The sequence below is a fragment of the Myotis brandtii genome, unplaced genomic scaffold (genome assembly GCF_000412655.1).
Source record: "Myotis brandtii unplaced genomic scaffold, ASM41265v1 scaffold291, whole genome shotgun sequence".
NCBI classification, from domain to species: domain Eukaryota; kingdom Metazoa; phylum Chordata; class Mammalia; order Chiroptera; family Vespertilionidae; genus Myotis; species Myotis brandtii.
Genome location: NW_005361118.1, coordinates 803,300 through 827,995, shown reverse-complemented (window position 1 = coordinate 827,995; position 24,696 = coordinate 803,300). Strand labels below are relative to the sequence as shown.

The following is a 24,696-nucleotide window of genomic DNA, read 5'->3' as shown; positions in this document are numbered from 1 at the left end:
ATATATATATACACACACATACATATACATATACATATATACACTACATGTAAATATTCATTTAAAGATTTCAGCACTTTTCTAAATGTACATATTACCTCAATTAAAAGGTGTTTTTTAAAAAGAAAGAAGTCTTTTCCTTAGAATGGACAGACAGAAATAGAGTAAAAAAGTATATACCTCTAAAAAAATGGAGATAACAATTATAGACCACTGCCTTCACCACTACACTACCCCACTGGGAAAAGATTAGGAAAAAAATACAACTGGTGGGAGAAGTGCAAGTATATTATCAGAGGAAAATCCAGTTAGAAAGGAAAAGAACCAAGAGGATACTAAGAGATTTAACTCACAAAGAAAGGGAAAAAAGTTACAGTGAATTTTTGTAAAAAAATTTTAAAAGCATGTACTAATTATGTTATGTTAATATGAACAAATAGAACTTTGCCAAAGGTTCTTAAATATCTTGACCCTGAGAGGTAAGCTTAACATGGGGCAAGGCCTCTCATCTTAGGAGTTACTGCCACTCTCGATTTCTCACTGGGCAACAGCCCAGTGATTCTATCAGATCAGTCAGGTACGGGGCTCTCTAGTCACTGGCTGCTTGATAAAAGATCAGAAAGGAATCTCAGCTCCCGGAAAATGGAAAGAGAAAGTCCTTCCAACAAACCTCTTCACATGTTCCTAGATCAGGTCTAAAGGAAAACTCACGCCACCAGTCAGGATGAAGAAGTCATTCAAAGATTATGATTAAACACACGCAATGCTGAAAATAAATGATACTTTTATTGTTTCTAAAACACCTGACACATAGTAAGAACTTATTGATTTCTATGAGTTTAGGATTTTTCATTTTGACATCTCTGAAATTAAGAGGCATTTCAAATTTATTCTGATTTTCCCTCAAAGGTACATAAAACAATGGTGTGAATTATAATAAACTAGAGGCCAGGTGCACAAAAATTTGTGCACTCGGGGAGGGGGGGAGTTCCCCAGCCCAGCCTGTGCCCTCTCCCAGTATGGGACCCCTCGGGAGATAACGCCCTGCTGGCTTAGGCCTGCTCCCGGGTGGCAGAGGGCAGGCCCAATCCCTAGGTGCAGCCCCTGGTCAGGCTCAGAGCAGGGCTGATTGGGGAGTTGGGGCGCCGCCCCATCATGCACAGAGCAGGGCAGATCGGGAGGTTGCGATGCCACCCTCAGTCACGCTCAGGGTAGGGCCGATTGGGGGGTTGGGGCACCGCCCCCTGTCACACTCAAGGCAGGGTCGATGGGGAGGTTGCGGCGCCACCCTCAGTCACGCACAGAGCAGGGCTGATCAGGGGGTTGGGGCACTGCCCCCTGTCACGCACAGAGCAGGGCCCATCAGGGGGGTTGGGGCTCCGTACCCTGTCACACACAGAGCAAGGCCCGTGGACGGGGGTTGGGGCGCCACTCTCTATCACCCACAGAGCAGGGCCGATCAGGGGGTTGAGGAGCGCCCCCCTGTCACTCACAGAGTAGGGCCGATAGGGGAGCTGGGGCACCGCCCCCTGTCACACTCAAGGCAGGGTCGATGGGGAGGTTGCGGCGCCACCCTCAGTCACGCACAGAGCAGGGCTGATCAGGGGGTTGGGGCACTGCCCCCTGTCACGCACAGAGCAGGGCCCATCAGGGGGGTTGGGGCTCCGTACCCTGTCACACACAGAGCAAGGCCCGTGGACGGGGGTTGGGGCGCCACTCTCTATCACCCACAGAGCAGGGCCGATCAGGGGGTTGAGGAGCGCCCCCCTGTCACTCACAGAGTAGGGCCGATAGGGGAGCTGGGGCACCGCCCCCTGTCACACTCAAGGCAGGGTCGATGGGGAGGTTGCGGCGCCACCCTCAGTCACGCACAGAGCAGGGCTGATCAGGGGGTTGGGGCACTGCCCCCTGTCACGCTGATCCCGGTGCCGGGAGCCTTGCTGCTCCGCTGATCCTGGTGCCGGGAGGCATATTACCCTTTTACTATATAGAATAGAGGCCTGGTGCATGGGTGGGGGCTGGCTGGTTTGCCCTGAAGGGGGTCCTGGATCAGGGTGGGGGTCCCCACTGGGGTGCCTGGCCAGTCTGGGTGAGGGGCTGAGGGCTGTTTTTCGAAAGTGGGGGACTAAAGCTCCCAACCGCTCCTTTTTTTCTTTTTTCTTTTTTTATTCTGGGCCAGCTTTAGCTCTGAGGCCTCGGCTGCTGAAAACATCGATACAATGTTGCGGCCGGCTGGCTGAACCTGGCTGACTGACAGCCGGTTTCTGGGGGTTTGTTTAGCTTCTTATTTGCAACATAGTACATAGTTGCTTAGAGTTGCAGCTAAGAGGCCGGCAAGTTAGGCGGGGAACGTTGGAGTTCGCCGTCACTGGATCAAGCAAGCCTCCCTGCTCGCTTCAGTGCATGGCTGCCGGCCGCCATCTTGGCTGACAGTTAATTTGCATAAGGATATGCTGATTAGCCAATGGGAAGGGTAGCGGTCGTACGCCAATTACCATGTTTCTCTTTTATTAGTGTAGATGGCATCTTAGATTCGATGAATATGAAACTTGTTGAATGAATCAATGACTAAAAGGTCAAATGTGGAGTGAGAAATTACCTGAATAGGAATGCTGTGTGCCCTCACTGGAAATGGACGAAGTTCCTCCAATAGCAGTAATCCCTTCCCTCTTGTTAATTATTTTTCGGAATGTTTTGCTGATGTCTTTGCTTTTTAACTCTTGCATTAGCTGGAATGGGATAAAAGTAAAATGAGTCTTCATCAGATAATCATAGAAAACCTTGTAACATGAAGGAAAATTATTTAGACTTCTTTATTTATTTGGAATGACAACAAAATAAATACTAACAGATAACTCACAGGTCATTTTACCAATAACAAAGAATGGACAAATGTTTGCATCCCAACCACTAGAAAAAAATGTTGTTATAATTAAGTTTAAATTGAACACATTGAAATTATTCTTCCAGATTTGCCATGATCTGTTGTACTGAAACTAAAGAATAACTACATGCTAGAGTTATGTTTCCTTTTTTTTTTTAATCCTCACCCCAGGACATGCTTAGAGAGAGGGAGGGAGGGAGAGAGAGGGAAGAAAAGAAAGAGAGAGAGAGAGGGAGAAGGATGGAGAGAAAAACATCAGAGTTTTCTGGATGCAGTCCAACTGGGGGACAAACATGAAACCCAGGCCTGTGCCCTGCCTAGGAATGGAAACGTCAACCTTTTGGTGCCTAGGAAGACACCAAATCAACTGAGCCACACCGGCTGGGCTACATGATAGAGTTTAAAATGCCTTAATGAAGGTGTTGTCTTGTCTGGACATCTTCAATGTATATATGTCAGTGTAAGTTAGCTCTTGAAGGAAATACATAAGCTTAGAGAAACACACTCCCAACCACCCTCTCACTGGATTTTCTAGAGGTCAGTTAGACTGAATTCAACCAGTTCTTCCAGTAGCACCAGAACGAGTTTTTAAAAATGCAGATCTGATCATGTCACCTCACACTCTATTTTTCCCATATCACTGGCTTAATATTGCACTTAGGCTAAAAACAAACACCCTGCAGGACCCTGTAGAACCTGACCCTGACTTACTTCTCTAGGGAATTCCTTTTCCCTTAACCACCTCAGCTCCAGCCACTCAGCTTCTTTTCCCGAGGTGAGAGCATCTACCATTCCTAAACTGACAGCCTCCGCACAGGCTGTCACCTCTGCCCACCTCACACATTATTCATCCCCCCTCCACCCCTTTTATCTGTGTAGCATTTTTCTTCAGATCTCGGCTTAGTCTTTATAGCTTCTGAGACACCTTCCCTGAGTCCCTTGGTTCTCCAGCCTCCCCACCAAATTCAATCCCTTCTACTATAAACTCTCAAGGAGACCTATACTGCTGTCATAGCAATTGTCACAGTTTTCTTCTATCCATTTTTGTTATTCTGTCTTCCCCACCACATGCAAACTCCACAAAAGCAGGGACCACATCTCTTTGTTTAGCACATTATTCGCAGTGCCTAGAAGAGCTCCTGACAAGAAAGGGGCTCAAATATTTGCTTAGCCAATAAAAAATGCAAAAACAGATGATTTACATTTCATAGGTATTTATTTAATTGTATTAACAGTTACATTTTTCATATGAAAAATGTAGTCATGGTGGTGTTGATGGGAAGAAGCAACAGCCCTTGCTCAACTGCCAGTTGGCAATGGCAACAACCCAGTCATCTCTCTTGGCCTGAGAGGTTTGAAGTACATAATCTTCAATATTCAGTTCTACAATCTATTTTTCTTTTATTGGTTGAGTCATATGTTATATTTCATGTTGTTTAGTTCTTTGAGCCTTGAGGTAGTTTAACAATGAAATAATGCTCGCAGAGCTAGCATCAACATTTACCTGGCCCTACTGAAACTGAGGTATAACTGACCACAAGGAAACAACCAGTTTCTAGAAAGTATAGCTTCCATGCCTTAGCTATTTCAGTTTAAAAAATATTCCATTTCTCAAGGCCAAATAATAACAGTAAATATTCTACACACAGAGACAGTCATTGAGCAATGAACGCAACTATAGTTTTACTAGGGCATAAACTGTTATTGTTCTCTAAGTCGGACTTCCATTTGAGAATGACTTTTTCTCTTGTTTTATTAATTATTTATTTTATTAATTATCATTTTATTAATTATGTGTGGACATTATTGTAATTATCATCAATTTTAAAGCAGCACCATTTATGGTCTCTGCAGCTATATTTAAGCAAAGAGACAATGACATTATTAAAATTTTTCTCAAAGCACTATATTCAGTAGCCAAGACAGGATTAGATTACTTACGGACACAAATTCTTCAAAACTTATTTTGCCATCTTTGTTGTTGTCAGCAACTGCTAAAATTTTCTCCACGATCTCTCGGACTTTGTAGCCAGGCAGAGGAAGGCTTGCTTCCTTAAACAGGTCCTGAAGTTCATAGTCACTGACATACCCACTGTTGTCAATATCTGTAAGATAAATTATGAGCTGTCAAATATCAATTGTACTCTGTTGGAGAGGTGCATTCAGATGGCTGTTTGGGAGATTCACAGGCAAGCAGAACCTTTTAGGTTTGTTTTGCTAGTGGCAGTAATATTTTCTCCTGCACCTGAACTGTGCAATGTAAAAAACTCATATTCAGCTGTAACCAGTTTGGCTCAGTAGATAGAGCGTTGGCCTGCAGACTGAAAGGTCCCAGGTTCGATTCCGGTCAAGGGCATGTACCTTGGTTGCGGGCACATCCCCAGTAGCGGGTGTGCAGGAGGCAGCTGATCGATGTTTCTCTCTCATCGATGTTTCTCATTCTCTATCCCTCTCCCTTCCTCTCTGTAAAAAATCAATAAAATATATATTTTTTTAAAAATTCATATTCAAATGCACTTTTCCCCCATAGGTTTAGGACTACCATACATATTTTAAGTGCATAATACAGATACTGCCCTGATAGATGAAAACTCAGGTGTAGCACATGACTAAGCTTCAAAGAACTAAGTATTTGGAAGTCTCAGATATCTAGAAAAAATACAGCATCAATGGTCACAAGGGAACACCCACCAGACTTTAACTTCTTTACGGAATTACAGAAGGGGTCTGCTGGACCCACACTTCATATAAACTATGTATGTGTAAAATATACATAAGGCATTCCTGGCCTACATTTCTCTTGGTAGGGTTCTGTTTCATTGTTAATAATTCACTGCTTCTTCGTAATGTATTGCTGATACCATGATGTAGGCTGAATCATGTTGGATATTATTTTGAGTTTAAGTGTTCAAGAAATTATTTCACACCTATTTGGACTTTTGGAAATAGGTTCCCTGTCATTTTCATATCATCACTGAAATGCTCTCCCCTGGGTTTTCCCTAGAGACTGCATGTCACTTGTTGACACAGAACAAAAGTGACATAAAACACTTCTGCCAAGGGTTGGCAACAGAGCTCTGGAGTGTTTGGTTAGTTGCCTGGATATACCAGTACCTTGTATAGGCTATCGTAGCACATTTGGTAATGGTTGCTTTGGTTCATATATTTTTTTTTTCCTCTCAGTAAAAGAGCTGCCCTCACTATAACTGAATTAATTATAAAGACAGAAACTTTTAAAGTCTCATGCATGAGTTTCCAGAATTAATACTCTTCAGAACAATGAAAAATTTCTAAACTTGAACCTACCAATAACAAAAACATTACTGTATCTCAGAAGTCAGTTAACAAGCTAAATTGCTCACTATTGTAATAATTAATACTGCTTTCTTTGAATTCAGATAGAAATTAATTATTTACTACTAGAAGCCCAGTGCACGAAGATTCACCTCAGCCCGACCTGCATCCTCTCCAATCTGGGAGCCCCCAGAGGGCTCAGGGGAGCCCTCTCCAATCCAGGAGTTTCTGTCTGTCTTGCAATCATAGCAGTGAATTGTCTGAGACCCCCAACCAAGTTTGGTTTGTTGCTCACAGAATAGAGGCTTTTTTTTTCTTTGCTTCCTGGAAGTTTTAGGAAATCTTCCCTTTAATTTTTCCTAGACACTGATTTTACTTATGTCTCTCACCTTTGCTTTCCCTCTATCCCCCACCGCAACAGTAACTTGCTCCAGGCTCACTTTGCTCTAGTGTCTAGGAGATCCGTCTGCCACCAGAACTATGATTCCCAGCATTCCTGGTGCTCCCCATACTCTTGGTTTTCCCTTCCTGCTCTGTCTCCATCCCACTGCCTCCCACTCTGCCAAGTCCTTCAAGCTGCCAGCTCTCCCTCTCTGCTCTCCGTCTGGCGGCTTGGGGAGCCATGTTCCCCAAGCCGCTCCACACCACTCTGCTATCCGCCCAGCAACTTGGGGAGCGTGGCTCCCTCGGTTGCTGGGAGAGACCGAGGGAGCCACATCCCCCCAAGCCTCCGGCTCTCCTGATCTGCTCTCTGCCCAGCAGCTTGGGGGAGCAACCGAGGGAGCCACGTCCCCCCAAGCTGCCAGCTCTCCCACTCTGCTCTCTGCCCGGCACCTGTGTATGCAAATTAACCCGTCATCTTTGTCAGGTTAATTTGGATACTCACTCCTGATTGGCTGGTGCGCGTAGCGGGGGGATGGTCAATTTACATGTTTCTCTTTTATTATATAGGATTATATAGGATATCACCATATACTAATTATTTAATATATCATCATTTCAGAATTGTTTCCTATAATTCTGCAATGGAAAAATAAACTAGGCTGGCTTACTTCTGTACTGTGGTAGGGAGTACTATAAAATAAAAAAGAGCTCTGTCTGGGTGGCTCAGTTGGCTGGAGTGTCGACCCATACACCAAAAGACTGTGGGTTCGATTCCCAGTCAGGGCACATACCTAGGTTGCAGGTTCAATCCTCAGTCAGGGCACATACAGGAGGCCCAACTGTCTCTCTCTGTCTCTGTTTCTCAAAATCAATAAACATATCCTTGGGTGAGAATATATATATACTAGAGGCCGGGTGCAAGACATTCATGCACAGGGGGGTGGGGGTGTCCCTCAGCCTGGCCTGTGCCCTCCCGCCACTGCTGCTATGTTTGCCAGCCCTGAGCCCCGCTTCTGGCTGAGCAGTGCTCCCTCCCCCCTGTGGGAGGGCACTGACCACCAGGGGGCAGCTCCTGCATTGAGCGTCTACTCCCTGGTGGTCAGTGTGCGTCTTAGCGACCGGTCGTTCTGCCATTTGGTCGATTTGCATATTAGCTTTTATTATATATATATATACACACACATATAAAATTTATTATATATATGCACGGGGGCGGGGGGTCCCTCAGCCTGGCCTGTACTCTCTCCAATCCAAAACTTCTCGGGGATGTCCAACTGCCACAGGGTTCGGGCTTAAACCGGCAGTCGGACATCTCTCTCACAATCCAGAACTGCTGGCTCCTAACCGCTCATCTGCCTGCCTGCCTGATCACCCCTAACCATCTCTGCCTGCTGGCCTGATGCCCCTAACTGCTCCCCTGCTGGCCTGATCACCCCTAACTGCCTCTGCCTGCCAGCGTGAACGCCCCTAACTGCACCCTTGCCTGCCTGCCTGATCTCGCCCCTAACTGCTTGCTCCCCCACACCGGCCTGATCTCGCCCCTAACTGCTTACTCCCCTGCCAACCTAATCACCCCTAACTTCTCTCCCCTGCTGGCCTGATCGCCCCTAACCACTTCTGCCTCAGCCCCTGCCACCGTGGCTTTGTCCGGAAGGACATCAGACATCCGGAAGGCATCGGTCAATCTGGTCTAATTAGCATATTACCCTTTTATTAGCATAGATATATATATGACTGAGAAAAAGTTATTTACCTGCTAACCATCATGCTAAACTAGTAAGAATAGATAAAGGTTAGGGCTCTAAAGACAGAAAGATGTGTGTGCTTTAAATCCCAGTTCCATCCCCATGACCTCTGTGGTTTGGGTGTGATGTGACAAGAAATAACAGATACCTTTTTATAAGCACCTATTCTGTGCCAATATCTGTTAAGAACTTGACTTACTTTATCTCATGAAATCCTTACAACCTTGAGTTAATTAATATTACTATTCTAAATTTTAAAATGAGGATATCAAGGTTTAGATTAAATAACCATAAATATCACATTTTCAAAAGAAATAGGACTTTCCTACAACTCAACAACAAAAAACAACTGACCTGATTTAAAAATGGGCAAAGACATGGGGATGTTAAGTACAGCATAGGGAGAAGAAAACCAAGATGGCAGTGTAGGTTAAGGTGGGTATTTGCTGTCCCCACAACCACATCAAAATTCCAACTAAAATACAGAACAATCATGAGTCAAAACCTCCTGAAATTTGGCTGAATGGAAATCCTACAACTAGAGAAGTAAAGAAGAAAGCACATTGAGACTGGTAGGAGGAGCAGAAGCATCAACAGGCTTGTGGCGTGTTTGTTTTTTTTAATCAGGAGGGATATCTCTGCTGTGGAGGCCACTTATGAGGAGCAAGAGGTCCCAGCCCCACACCAGACTCCTCAGCACAGGGTCCAGAGCTGGTAAGAGAAGCCCCTGTAACTTCAGGCTGTAAAAACAAGTGGGGATTATGGCTGAGTGACACGGAGGCTGCTGGAGATCCAGGCACTCACTCTTAAAGTCCAGTACACAGACTTACTCGGACTCAATCCCTCTAGGCTCCAACATTGGGGTGCCCACTTAAAAGGAACCTGGGACATTCAGGAAGGAACTGGATTATCTGGCATCAGGGCAAGAACTCAGGAGGGGTTTCTCCCAGATAGGGGTGCTCTCAGGGGTCACTGTTCCTGTGCTAGGGCCTCCCCACTCGCAGAGCTGACTGGCAGCCATATCTGAGTTTCCATCAGCATGGCCCACACTGTTCACTCTTCCCTGGTGACTATTTGGGATCCTGGCCAATACAATTTGCAGCCCACCCAAGCTGTTTGCAGCAGCTTTTCCATATGAATGGCCATATCTTGGCTCAGGCTTCAGACTTTCCTAAAATCTCACAAACAAGCAGCAGCTGGTGTCAACATGTGCCATACCTATCAATAAAAGGCTCAAGACCTAGCACTAGCACCAGCCTGCCTTGCTTCACAGCTGGGCCTTTCCTGGGCACTTCCAAGCCCAATAAAAGTAGCAGCCATCTGCAGACTCTCTGTAGCTCCTGCTGCATGGCCTTAGGCAGTGGCTGACTTTGTACCTCCCAGGAGGCCCCAGAGCCAGTGCACCTTGTGGACAGCTTCAGACCATATCATATTACTACTCCACACATCCACAAGTTACACAATCAAAGGGCAAACAGTGAGCACCAAAGCCCCACTGCAACAAGTTCTGCTCCATAGAATAGTCACAACTGGTCCTCACAGCCAATTTGCCTGGAGGTCAATTCCTCCCAGTAACGCCAACAGCAATCAAAGCTCAAATACTACAAGACTGTGCACACAGCCCACAAAGGGGCTCACCTAGAGTGCCCAGCTCAGGTGACTGGGCAGGCTGAGCTACTGGGCCATGTAGGACACCTACAACACAAGGCCACTACCAATTCCAGGAGACATAGAAGTCTACCTAATACATAGAAACAAACACAAGGAAGCAGCCAAAATGTGTAGACAAAGAAACATGTCACAAATGAAAGAAATGGAAGCAAGCCAATTACTGGATACAGAGTTCAAAACAATGATTATAAGGTTGCTCAAGAATCTTAATGAGGGATTCAAGGGACTTAATGAGAGCTTCAATGGACTTAGTAAGACTTTCAAGGATCTTAGTGAGAATGTCAAAAACATGAAAAAAGACTAGTCAGAAATTAAGCATACACTAACTGAAATAATGAATAATTTACAGGAATTCAACAATAGAGTAAAGGATTCCGAGAATTATATCAATGATTTGGAATATGAGGAAACAAAAAACACCTAATCCAAAAATATGAAGATAGTATAAGGAGCCTCTGGGACAACTTCAAGGGTACCAACATTTGCATTAAAGGGGTGCCAGAAGGAGAAGAGAGAGAGCAAGGTATTGAAAACCTATTTGAAGAAATAATGACAAAAAACTTACCCTACCTGGTGAAAGAAATAGACTTACAAGTCCAGGAAGTGCAGAGACTCCCAAACAAGAGGAACCCAAAGGGGCCCACACTAAGACACATCATAATTAAAATGCCAAGGGCAAAACACATAGAGAGAATCTTAAAAGCAGCAAAAGTAAAGCAGTTAGTTACCTACAAGAGAGCACCAATACGACTTCCAGTTGATTCCTCACCAGAAACTTTGTAGACCAGAAGGGAGTGGCAAGAAATATTCAAAGTGATGAATATCAAGGAATACAACCAAGATTACTCTTTCCAGCAAAAGTATCATTTAGAATTGAAGGTCAGATAAAGAGCTTCACAGACAAGAAAAAGCTAAAGGAGCTCATCACCACCAAACCAGTATTGCATGAAATGTTGAAGGGTATTCTTTAAGAAGAGAAAGAAGAAGAAGATAAAGAAAAAGATAAAAAAAAATATGAACAATAAAATGGCAATAAATGCATATCTATCAATAATTGCATCTAGAAATCAAAAGAAACAAACAAGTAATCTAATGAACAAAATAAACTGGTGAATAAAATAGAATCAGAGGCATGGAAAATGGAACAGACTGATGAATCTCAGAGGGAAGGGGTTGGGAGGGGCAGACATTAACTAAGGGATTAACCAAAGATCTTATATGCATACTAGAGGCCTGGTGCACGAAATTCATGCACCGGGGCAGGGGGTTGGGGGTGGATCCCTCAGCCTGGGCTGCACCCTCTGGCAGTCTGGGAGCCCTCAGAGAATGTCTGACTAATGGCTTAGGCCCACTCCCCCCTGCCCCCGGGGAGTGGGCCTAAGCCGTTAGTCGGACATCCTTAGCAAGGCCATGGAGGCAGGAGAGGCTCCCACCACCACCACTGGGCTCACCAGCCGTGAGCCCGGCTTCAGGTGCTCCGCCTGTAGGAGCGCACTGACTACCAGGGGGCAGCTCCTGCATTGAGCGTCTGGCCCCTGGTGGTCAGTGTGCATCATAGCAACTGTCATTCTGCCGTTTGGTTGATTTGGATATTAGCCTTTTATTATATAGGATTATATAGGATATGCATTACCTATGGACAAAGACAATAGGGTGGTGAAGGTCTGGGATGGGGTGGGTAAGGGGTGGAAAAAGGGGGACATCTGTAATACTCTCAACAATAAAGATTTTTTAAACAATCAAGTACAGCACAGGGAATATTGTCAATAATATTGTAATAGCTATGTGTGATGTTAGGTGGGCACTGGAAATATCCAGAGGAACACTTTGTAAAGTATATGATTGTCTAACCACTATGTTGTATACCTGAAACTAATACAAAATAATAATGAATGTAAACTGTAATTTTAAAAAACTTGAAATTAAAAATATGGGCAAAGAACTTAGACATTTCTCCAAAGAAGATACACAAATGGCCAATAAACACATGAAAAGATGCTCAGCATGACTAATTATTATGGAAATGCAAATCAAACTTACCATGAGATACCCCTACACACTCATGAGTATGACTATTAAAAACAAAACAGAACAGAAAATAACAGTGTTGGCAAGGATTTGAAGAAACTGGAACCCTTGTGCATGGCTGGTGGAAATATGAAAGAGTGCAGCTACCATGTAAAGCAGTATGGTGGTTCCTTAAAAAACTCAACATAAAATTAGCATATGATTCAGTAATACCATGTTTAACTATACAATTTAATACCATTTTTCAGTATACTGAAAACAGAGACTTGAACAGATATTTGCACACCCATGTTCATAGCAACATGAGTAGCAATAGCCAAAAGGTAGAAACATCTCAAGTGGCCATCAACTGATGAACAGATAAACAACATATTGTATAGACATACAATGGAATATTATTCAGTCTTGAAAAGTAAGGAAATTCAGCCCTGGCGGGGTAGCATACTTCGTCAGAGTATCGTCCCCATACACCAAGGTTACAGATTTTCATGCCTGGCCAGGGCACATACAAGAATCAACCAATGAAGAAGAAATAAGTGGAACAAAGAGGTGTATCTCTTTCTCTCTCTCTCACTCAAAGAAAAACATTAAGGAAATTCTGACACATGATATGACATAAATGAACCTTGAAGAAAGACATATGCTAAGTGAAGTAAGCCAGTCACAAAAAACACACAAATATTTTATGACTGCACTTATATTAGGTTATTATAGAGTAGCCAGATTCATAGAGGCAGACAGTAGAATGGCAGTAGACCTGGTGGGGCTGGGAGTTAGTATATAATGGGTATAATGATAGTATGGGAAGATGAAAACATTCTAGAGATCGATGGTGGTGATGACTGCATAACAATGTGAATGTACTTAATGCCACTGAACTGTACACTAAATGATAAATTTTATGTCTATCTTACCACAATTAAAAAATAAGACAAATATTTTAATCTCTCACTTCTCCCTAGAGAACCCAAAATATCCCATCTAGTTAGGTTGTATGACCTCTCAGAAAAGTTTGTTGGTACAACAAATAAGCAGAGGGATCACTGAGTTTATGAGTAGCCATTTACCTTGTAAATGAAGTAACAAGTACATGCTCAGCTGCTGTTAGCACTTCTCTCACACAGCAAGTTATCTTGCTGTCAGAACTGTTCCATCAATGAATTATTTATTCAAAATATCATTAAATAAGTACTACAGGATTGTATGTCCATGAGTCATAAAGGTTAAAGTGGGCATGCTAAACAAAGAAAACTGATTACTAATTCATTTATTTTACTAAGACCTAGGTAGCACTTTTATGCAAGCTACCAAACTGCACCTATAAAATAACAGAAATGTCAAACTAAACAGATACATTTTAAATATATATATTTTTATATATATATATGAGAGAAAGGGAGAGAGAGAGAGAAACATCAATGATGAGAAAGAATCATTTATCAGCTGTCTCCTGCACACCCCCTACCAGAGACCGTGGGGTAAGAAAGGACCCCCATATCTGGGAAAGACCTCCCAGTCAAAAAGTGTTATTGTTAATGACAAACACATAAAGGCCAGAGTTCAGTTTATAGACAAGGAAGTGTTTCTCTATTTTTTCTCTGTAATGAGGATATCATATTAAGCATATTCAATTACCCAGGCATGTGCCCTGACTGGGAATCGAATGTTGACCTCCTGGTTCATAGGTTGACGCTCAACCACTGAGGCACAATGTCCGGGCAAGCGATACATTTTTATTACTTCCTCTATTTCAATGTTCAAAATAAGCAGAATATCCCAATAATTGCCTAATTTCTGTCTTGAAAAGACTAGGCACTGCTTACAAAACCCTATAAAAGTTATTTTTAACAGTGATGTTATAGAAATCATACCATCTTCATACAATGCCCTAATGACAAATATATGGTGCCCAAAATAAAGACAAGACCAAGATTAAGGCATGCACCATGAGCCTAATTCAGCCACTGTGCAGACTGTATTCTGAAGGTTTGAGTCATCCTGGAGCCACCTATACATGAAGAAGAGGAGGGGTTCAGAGATTTGTAGAATTCATAGCAATGATTTGTAAGTCATAAGCTTCCTGAGAACTTTACTGTTTATTTTTGAAGAGCTTTACATTTTAATCTTAAATCTTATTTTGTCAGCCAAATATGGTATTTATATTCTCCTGGTTTGTCACAGGTTTCTAAGAGCAAAATGCAGAAGAAACGCAATCAAACAGAGTATGAGTAAATTTGGGGGGGAGAAAAATACAAAGCTGTTCAAATGATAATATCATAAAGACAAAACATTGAATGGCTTTAAAAAGTGAAAGAAGAAAAATAAGACACAATGACCTTTAAAAATGACACTAAGATTTTTAAATTATGCATAAGGGAGCAGGAAAATAGGCCCTATGGCCTTTAAAAAGAATATTAAGATTTTTAAATATTCTAAATGAAGTAAAAAAGTGTTATTGTTAATGAAAAACACATAAAGGCCAAAGTTCAGTTTATAGACAAGGAAGTATTTCTCTATTTTTTCTTTGTAATGAGGATATCATGTTAAGCATATTCAATTACACTGTCATTCATTAACCTGGATTATTCTCTGCAAAGAAATGATCAAAGAATTGAAAGTACAATTGTCCTAGAAATTCAAGCCTAGTTTCAGTTTATCTTTCAGAAAGAAAGGAAGAATCCAGTGAAACCTAGATGAAAAGAAAAAAAAGGAATACATCTCCGGGTAAATGGGTGGTGGTAGAAGCAATAAAAGGTATTGTTCAATTCTTGGAAGTCTGATACCAAGCAGAAGAATAACATCACATGGAGTTTTTCTCAAGCATACCTATTTTATTAAATGCTTCTTGTAGTTCCTCCAGCTCCTCCCGAGAAATGGTAGTGGTACTATTTTCCATCTTGACAGGAAAGACTTCCCTCAGGTCTTTATACCTAAAAAAAAAAAAAAAAAAAAAAAAAAGAAAGAAAATAAAAAATAAAAAAGCAATGTTATAAAAAGAGCCTTTTACAAACATTTATCTAAGCAATACAGAGTCCACAGGCAGTAAAATACGTAAAAGGAATCACGTGAGAGGTTTGGCTGACAAGGAAGAAATAGAAATAGATCCCAGGGTAACAAATACCTGTTTTTCACACCCTGTGCTAGTTCTTAATAGCCCGCATCATTTTCATTTACATTTTACCCCACTATTTCAGTAAAATATGCACTTCAAGTTTGAGAGAAGTGTAACATTTGTAAACATAAAGAAAGAGATCAGAAAGTAAAATTTTAATACATGAGCCGTGTCCACAAATAGAATTTTACAGTAAGAGGAGTCTGCACATCTGGAGATGGAGCTGTGGCTTTCATGGTCAGCTTTACAAAATGCGGCCACTGCCACCAACTCTCCCTTCCCTAGGGGAGATGTCTTTCCCAGATATGGGGGTCCTTTCTTACTCTGAGCAAGTGATACAAACTAAAGGGGGAAAATCCAGTAAAACTGAGTTGTAACAAAAACAAACAGGTGGTAGTCATTGTAGAAAGTAATTGGTAACATATGACCCAAACAGAAAATAGCTTTGGTGGTAGTGAGCACAGCTGCTTTCCAAAACATAATTAAAATTACCCATAATCCCACTATCCAGAAACATCAACTGGTATCACTTTATTATCTATATCTATCTGTTGTACTTTCAAGTACATGAATACCTTTTTAAGGGGTGAAAAATGTTAGTATATTATATTTTTGCATGAATATGTTTCCATATTATTTATCAATGTTGTATGTTGTATGTTTCCATGTTATTTATCAATACAACTAGAGGCCCAGTGCACGACATTCATGCACTGGGGGGTGTGGGGGTCCCTCAGCCCGACCTGCACCCTCTCCAATCTGGGAGCCCTCAGGGGAGCCATCTCCAATCCGGGAGTTTCTGTCTTTGCAATCATATGAGCGAATTGTCTGAGACCCCCAACCCAGTTTTGTTTGTTGCTCACAGAATAATAGAGGCATTTTTTTTTCTTTGCTTCATTGGTGGAGATTTCCTGGAAGTTTTAGGATATCTTCCCTTTAATTTTTCCTAGACACTCTGATTTTACTTATGTCTCTCACCTTTGCTTTCCCTCCATCCCCCACTGCAACAGTAACTTGCTCCAGGCTCGCTTTGCTAGTGTCTAGGACAGTGGTTCTCAACCTTGGCTGCACATTAGAATCACCTGGGAATCTTTTTGAAATCCTGATTTCTGGGCCTCATCCTCTGGAAATTCTGTTTCTTTGTTATGGGGTGAGGCCACAACATTAGTAACAAAGAAACTGAATTTCCGGAGGATGAGGCCCAGAAATTAAGATTTTAAAAAGATTCCCAGGTGATTCTAATATGCAGCCAAGGTTAAGAACCACTGGTCTAGGAGATCCGTCTGCCACCAGAACTACAATTCCCAGCATTCCTGGTGCTCCCTGTGCTCTGGGCTTCCGCTTCCGGTCCTGGGGCTGCCACCAGAACTACTGTCCCCAGAATTCCTCATGCTCCCCACGCTCTTGGTTTTCCCTTCCTGCTCTATCTCCGTCCCATGGCCTCCCACTCTGCCAAGTCCTCCAAGCCACCAGCTCTCCCTCTCTGCTCTCCGTCTGGTGGCTTAGGGAGCCAAGTTCCCCAAGCCGCTCCACTCTCCACCAGCTCTCCCACTCTGCTCTCCACCCCGCAGCTTCGGGGGAGCGACCAAGGGAGCCACGTCCCCCCAAGCTGCCGGCTCTACTGCTCTGCTCTCCGCCTGGCGCCTGTGTATGCAAATTAACCTGCCAGCTTTGTCGGGTTAATTTGCATACTCACTCCTGATTGGCTGGTGAGCGTAGTGGAGGGATGGTCAATTTACATGCTTCTCTTTTATTATATAGGATATTTAATGGTCACATATTACTATATCATAACATATTTGGTAAATCTCTTGCTTCAGGGTATTTCATTGCTTCCAATATTGCAAACAATGTTGCAATGAAAATGCTAATAGGTAAATAATTGTACATATCCATGTTTATTTCTGTAAGATAAATATCTCAAGGTGGAATTTTGTTTTTTAATCTTCACCTGCAGATGTTTTTCTATTGATTTTTAGAGAGAGTGGAAAGGAGGACAAGAGACAGAGTGAGAGAGGGAAACATTGATGTGAGAGAGACATGTTGATTGGCTTCCATCGGCATGTGCCCTGACCAGGGCCTGGGATCAAAGTATTTTCTTAGAATTGTTGGTATTTCTATAGTGTCACTTGTCAATTCTCTCTTTGATATCTGATTTCATTTATTTGGGTCCTCTCTGGTTGTCTATGGAGAGGGAGGCCAGGAGTGCAGCTTGGGTTAGAGCTAGATCTATTACTTTTATTAAAAAGACAGATTTTTAGCAATTACGGCAAAATTTTAACATCTGTTCCATCTGAGCTTAAGTATATGGACATCAGTTAAAATTGCTATTGTACTTTTTGGTATTTTTTGTTTTAAATTATTCATAATATAAAAATTGTAAACTCGGATAGTAAAAATAATAAATAAAGATAAAAAAATCGGTTTTGAACAGGAGAAAATTTATTTTCAGTACCTCAATCTTAATCAAAATAGTTAATATTATTTGGGCAGAATAATGTATTGAAATATCAAATTATATTTATTCTCTCCCCCCTACCCCCAATCAATGAAAGTAATAACTATCTTTTATGTTAGGAATTCTGGCAGCACAGAAAGCAAAACCAGTCTGGAATCTGTGGGCCTTCTGAGTTTGGATAGAAGCACAGACCTTCTTAGGGCTTACTTAGGCTGGATATCTTGGGAACGGGGCAGCAGGAGAAGAGGCCTCTGGGAAGCCACAAATGAGAGAGACCAAGAGAAGGGAGAGATTATCACAATGGGGAAGGAGGGAACTCACTTAATGACAGCAAGGAGACTGCTACCCCAGGGGTGGCAGAGACAAGGCACAGACAAAGTATAGTAGAACCTCTATGAGAGAAATCCACTTGATGACAGGACTGATAACTGAGGATAGGAGAACTTCCTCCATGCTTTGCTCTGTTTAAGATCCCAGGATAACAGAGGCTAAGAGGCAAATTGCGGGTGCCTGAGATAAATTTGACAGCACTCAAGCAGGATGAGGCATCAAAGTCAAAATAAAGTTGCTTTAAAGAACTCGGAGAAATGTGATATTTCCTTCATTCCTGATTTTTATGGGAAAAAAGCCTTGATAGTGTTTCTCCGAAGAACTGGCTAGGGTCAGAGGTCCTGGAGCATGTCAGTATCTCCGGTGAGGAAAGCAGCAGTGCCACCAGTGTCCTATATACTCCTCTCTTCTTCAAAAACTCTTCTCTCATCTCTCACCATAACCCTCCTTTTTTCCTATTACATCCTATTTTCAGCTTTCCATTACAAGTTTAAAGATCACAAGGTCACAGGAATGAATCACTACGTGAAGAAATAAGCAGCTAAGAAATATAAATTAATTGAAGTTTTCTTTCTATTTAAAGAAAACCTGAAAATATTTTTTTTTTTTATAATATCTCCAGCAATGTACTTTTCAACCACAATTAACAAGAGGGAGCTGCATCGCTGACTTTGCAAGAAGCAATCATGCATATTCCATATCAACCTGTTCTTTCTTTATCAGACTTTCTTTAGTTAAAATGTCTACTGAGTCTGTCATCCTATATAATAAAAGCCTAATATGCTACGTGTCCAGTCGTCCATTCAACCAATCAAAGCGTAATATGCTAATGATATGCTAAGGCTGCTCAACCACTCGCTATGACGTGCACTGACCACCAGGGGGCAAAAGCTCCGACCGGTAGGTTAACTTGCTGCTGGGGTTTGGCTGATCAGGACTGAGCGAGAAGGCTGGACATGCCCTGGAGCCCTCTTGCGGTCCCTCCCCACAGCTGGCCAACCTCCTGCGTCTTTCCCCGGCCCCAATCGTGCACCAGTGGGGTCCCTCAGCCTGGCCTGTGCCCTCTCGCAATCCAGGACCCCTCTGGGGATGTCAGAGACCCAGTTTTTGCCCAATCCCGCAGGCCAGGCCGAGGGACCCCACTGGTGCACGAATTTGTGCACTGGGCCTCTAGTATAAATATAAAATGGGATATCATTGACTTTGTTAATCTCTTACTCTACATACCAGCTGGACTGCTCTTTGAACAGAGCAAGCTATTAAATGGGAACAATATAATTCACATTTTTCCTAAGCATATTTCTACACAAAAAAATTGAGCTCAGGTTTCTCATTCACTCTACAAGGTAAATTTTCCTAAAAAGTGGTCACTTTGATTGCCAACAGCCTGGATTTGCCAAACCCCAAACTTTTTAAAACAGTAATTGATAAAAACTTAACTTTATTCTTAAATAAAATAATCTTCTAAGTGCTTGCACAATCTCAGAAACCATAAGTAGGTACCATCACAGAGTTAAGCCAGTCTAACACATCTGGGATGAAGTAACACTATTCCAAACTGCCTGACTCACTTGTGGCCTCTTAAAAGAAGGCTAGCAATCTCTTGCAAAAACAAAGAAAATATCAATACAGTTGACCTTTGAACTGCATGGGTCCACCGACATGCAGACTGTTTTCAATAAATATGTTGGAAAAAATTTTTAAGACATGCAATAGTTTGAAAAACTTCACAGTTGAACTGCATAGCCTAGAAATATAAAAAACTAAGAAAAAGTTAGGTATGTCATGAATGCATAAAATATGTTACCATCAAATATATACAAATATATCATAAAAATATTAAAAATTTATCAAAACATATGAACATTCACAGTCTAGAGAACTGTAAACAAACACAAAGATGCAGTATTAAATCATAGCTGCATAAAATTAACTGTAGTACATACTGCACTGCTGTATTAATTTCATAGCTACCCCACTGTGGTAGGCACAAGTATTGCAAAAAAGTTACATGCACATTTTTGACTGGAGAGGGGTCGGGGTCCCTAAACTTGAGTTGTGCAAGGGTCAACCTTATACTGTTATCTTGATGTTGGGGATTTTTTTCTGCTTCAGTATTCCCAAGTATTAACCATCTCATTACTCCCACACTATCTACATAATGTGCTCTCTGCGCCCTTCTCTCAATTCAACCACTTGGACTTCCACACACCACTCCCTTTGTGTCCTTAACTTCTTCCCAACCGCATTAGACATGATCGCCTCTGTCCATACCTGGCCTCTTAGGTATTTTTCAGTTCACTTTAATTTATCCTTGTATTAGCCATATTTTGCTATTTTATTCTCATTAACCTTTCTAACTTCATTATTTGTTCTTTGCAGAGTTTCCCTCACTTTGCTTTCCCCCACCTCCCTAATCTACCACCTATAGATTTCATGTAACCCCCTTATGCCTCTTCCTCTGATTCTAATGTGTAAAATAAGATGCAAAATTGCCGTTCTCCAGAGCATTTTCTCAAACCATTGAAATTTTGCTTACCAGCGATTATTGTCAGTTTGGCTCAAATGAACTCGTAAAAATTCTCTACAGGTTTGGACATTTCTTACATCAACACAAGGCAATTGCAGTATATGAAATGGCAATATAAGAAGGAAGGCTCAAAGGTGTGGGTTTGTGAGGACATATGCATTTAAGAGAAAACAAAAATAACAGAGACAGAGACCAAAGATTTTTTTTTGGGGGGGGGGGAACAACACAAAAAAGCAGAAACAAAAATTCTTGTTAAAGTATTTAGCATGTGAAGAATTCCTGTTGTGGCCTAACTTGTTCATATTAAAGCAACTGCAGGCCAGACCAGACACCAGTGTAGAGGGGCACAGTCCAGGCCAGAACACCAGTGTAAAAGCATGGCAAGTCAACAAGTATTTTGAGTCCAGAAATGGAGTCAGACAAAACAAACAAAAAAGATTATATTTAAAGGACTGGGGAAAAAAAGTAACTTTCCCAAGGAAAGAAAGACACCATATTGAAATGAAAGGTGCTAGTACCCTAACTCTGACCTTCATTACTTTGAATATGGGATCTGGTCATCCAAACACAGAGATTTAAAAGCTATTTCACTTTTTTTTTCACCAACTGAATGAATGGGTGTGAAGAGTTAAGAGCTGCTGGATAGAGGGTAGGGGAGGTAAAAGAAGGTATAGAGAGGATAAATGGTGATGGAAGGAGACTTAACTTGGAGTGATGAACACACAATATACAGATGATGTATTATTGAATTGTACACCTGAAACCTATATACTTTATTAACCAATGTCACCCCAATAAATTCAATACAAATTTTAAAAAAAAGAGTTGCTCACAGACAATAGGAAAGTGAGGGCCTGTGCTGTGCGGGGGGCGGGGCGGGGGAGTGTGAGGAGCAGGTCGGGAGAGGTCGATGGGGGGAAATGGAGACATCTGTAATACTTTCAACAATAAAGAATTTAATTTAAAAGGAGTTGCTGAATAGTTAAATGATTAAATCAGTATGTCAAAAAAAACCTCACAAAAACGAAACAAACAAACAAAAACAACAATGCAAAAAAGGTCTCTTCTCACAAGGCCCTTGCCCAAAAGTTCTCCCCATTATCCCTGGCAAACACCAAACAGCTACCTCCTCAGTTTTGAAACCCAAACACAGAGTTGCAAGTGTAGAAGTGATGAGAAAAAGGTGGTCTGGGCAGAGAGGGATGAAGTGTAAAGCTTACTTCCCATTCTGTGCCCTCAGCTCCACCCAGACAGGTGCAGTAATGGTTTTGTCATACCTCCAATGGTACTGAGATAGGGTATGTGGCAAAACAACTGTAACCAATAAGGGCTATTGGAACTGTCAAGGAGATAATAAGATCAACCCCAAAGGTTATATGGCTTAAAACCAGCAGAAGACCAGCTTGATCCAACATGGCAACTAATTTCACCTTGCAATAACCTCATTATATGCTCACTAGAGGCCCAGTGCATGAAATTCGTGCACTAGGGGGGGGGTGTCCCTCAGCCCAGCCTACACCCTCTCCAATCTGGGACCCTCGAGGGCTGTCCGACTGTCCGACCCCTGTGGGATCAGGCCTAAACGGGCAGTCAGACATCCCTCTCACAATCCAGGACTGCTGGCTCCCAACTGCTCGCCTGCCTGCCTGTCTGATTGCCCCTAACCGCTTCTGCCTGCCAGCCCGATCACCCCCTAACCACTCCCCTGCCAGCCTGATTGATGCCTAACTGTTCCCCTGCCGGCCCGATCGCCCCCAACTGCCTTCCCCTGCCCGCCTGGTTGCCCCCAACTGCCCTCCCCTGCAGGCCTGGTCACCCCCAACTGCCCTCCCCTGCTGGCCTGAGTGCACACAATTGCCCTCCCCTGCAGGCCATCTTGTGGCCACATGGGGGTGGCCATCTTGTGTGTTTGGAGTGATGGTCAATTTGTATACTGGTTGTAACTAATTAGCATATCCGGTCGTGACTGTGAGGGCGTTGTGACCAATTTGCATATTACCCTTTTATTAGTATAGATTGTAATACATTAGCTTACTAAATGATACACCTAACCCACCATAATATTTCCTAAGGACACAAAATGGTCCACAGTGCTCTTCTGAGCAGTGTCCAGCCCTTTCCCAGAAAAATCCTGAATATTCCTTCCCTTATTGAATGCCCTGCCCCTCAATTAAATGATCCTCAATAAAAAAGTATATCCCAGCCCGGCTGGTGTGGCTCAGTGGTTGAGCATCAACCCATGAACCAGGAGGTCACCAGTTCAATTCCTGGTCAGGGCATATGTGCAGGTTGTGAACTCAATCCCCAGGAGGGGGTGTACAGGAGGCTGCCAATCAATGTTTCTCTCTCATCAATGTTTCTATCTTTCCGCTCTCTCTAACATAATCAATAAAAACATAAAATAAATTTTAAAAAATATATATCCCAACAAATTCATAGAGAACAGACTGACAGCTGTCAGAGGGCAGGGGTTTGGGGACTGGGTGAAGATGAGGGGATTAAGCAAAAACAAAACAAAACACACACACAACTCATAGACACAGACAACAACTGTGGTGACTACCAGAGGGCAGAGGGAAAATGGGGTTGGGGAGGTAGAAAAGGGTACAGGTGATAAAGGAGACTTAACTTGGGGTGGTGAATACGCAATGAAATATACAGATTATGTATTATTGAATTATACACCTGAAACCTATGCAATTTTATTAACCAATGTAACCCCAATAAATTCAATAAAAAAGAAAAACAAAAAATGGGGGTGGGAGTAACTCCCTCAGGGAGGGGGCTGCTCTACCTATGGAGTAGCCCTCTTTCTGTATCACTCCTTCAGTAATAAACTCTCTGTCACTTTAAACTTTATGCTGGCTAGTATTTTAATGCTTTCCTGTGTGATGCCAAGAACCCAAAGTGGGTGTTAGACCTTAAACACCTGCATAAGTACAGGCATCACTCATTCACTGCAGCCTGACTAGGGAGCAGGAAAATCAGTCAGTTTATGGTTGCCCTCAGAGCAATCAGTAGTGTTGAAGACTATATTCCTAGCCTAACAATCTTCAGGCCTATGGCTTCTTTGCACATTTTTCCCTTTTCCCTTTATCCAGAAAGATTTTTCCCATTTCTCTCTCAATTCATCTGTAGCTAAAGATGACAAACTGAGTAGTACTATATTATGAGAAATGGCAGGTCTCTCTGGTGTGAGGCAAAGCAGGGTAATCTATCTGTAAAAATAAACATTCAAAGACAACAAATCATTAAAATCAGGAAGTTACTAGCATTGTGAGTAGAGTGGGAGAGAGTAATTTACCCAATGCGTGAGATTGAAAAAATAGGCAGGGTGGGGCAAAAGTAGATTTACAGTTGTTCGCATGGAAAATAAGACAATAATTAATAAATAATACAAGAATAAACTCTTTCATGTGTTCACAACTGTAGATCTACTTTTGCCCACCCTGTAAGTCAGATATGTTCTTGGGTTTATCCCCAAGCATCACGTCCCTGCAAGCTGGTTCAACTGCCAAAAAGCAGTTTGTTCTGCACTGATCAAGACCTCAGCAAGAGCCATCCTATAATCACTGTGTGTCACTGTAATGTGTTTCCACAGTACAGAGGGAACAAGAAAAGTACAGTCAGATTTTGAGTATGGCTGAAAAAAAAACCTCTCCATCTATTCTTATAATAGCATTTTTATACACAATCAGATATCTAATGTAGTTATAGCTTCTCAAAGAAATTAGCCTGAAAGAAACTTTAAGTGGGCACATTAAAAATGACAAGCTTCTCTGTCACCTCTATTTAGTGCTCTTATTGTTCTTTTGGACTTACAGCTTACAATAATTTCATGAGATGTCACTATATCTCTGTTCAAAATTATAAGCTGTCTAGTTATTCTCTATTTAAATTCTAAAGGGGTACATTCCAAAAGCTGATGAACCTTCCACAACTGAATTTTCTCCTTTTTGTTGTTGTTCCTCCAAACTATCTTACCTAATAATAGACAAACATACAAATTGGTGTCACCCCGCTATGCCCACCAGCCAATGAGTATGCAAATTAACCCAACCAAGATGGTGGTTAATTTGCATACGCAGGCACGGATCGAAGACTGAAGGCTCCAGCCCTAGTGAAGACTGAAGACTGAAGACTGAAGACTGAAGAGACTTGGCTTCTCCGCTGCCTCAGCAGAGAAGCCAAGCCTGCTGCGGCCGCAGAACTGTAGGCTTGGGTTGCCCCTGGTGATGGAGGAAGCCAAGCTTCCCGCCC

The 24,696-nt window shown here is 42.3% G+C and overlaps 1 protein-coding gene across 4 annotated transcripts in view; it reads right to left on the bottom strand.

Moving 5' to 3' along the window:
- Positions 1–24,696, bottom strand: part of PLS1 (plastin 1) — a 157,112-nt gene that overhangs the window by 81,225 nt on the left and 51,191 nt on the right. For all 4 annotated transcript variants that reach the window (XM_014542171.1, XM_014542172.1, XM_014542170.1 and 1 more), the window contains 3 exons: positions 14,833–14,936; positions 4,826–4,989; positions 2,600–2,729 (listed from right to left, as the gene is read on the bottom strand). In XM_014542171.1, the coding sequence (XP_014397657.1) occupies positions 2,600–2,729; positions 4,826–4,989; positions 14,833–14,902 (364 nt within the window). In that variant the 5' untranslated portion in view covers positions 14,903–14,936. The remainder of the gene's footprint in view (positions 1–2,599; positions 2,730–4,825; positions 4,990–14,832; positions 14,937–24,696) is intronic.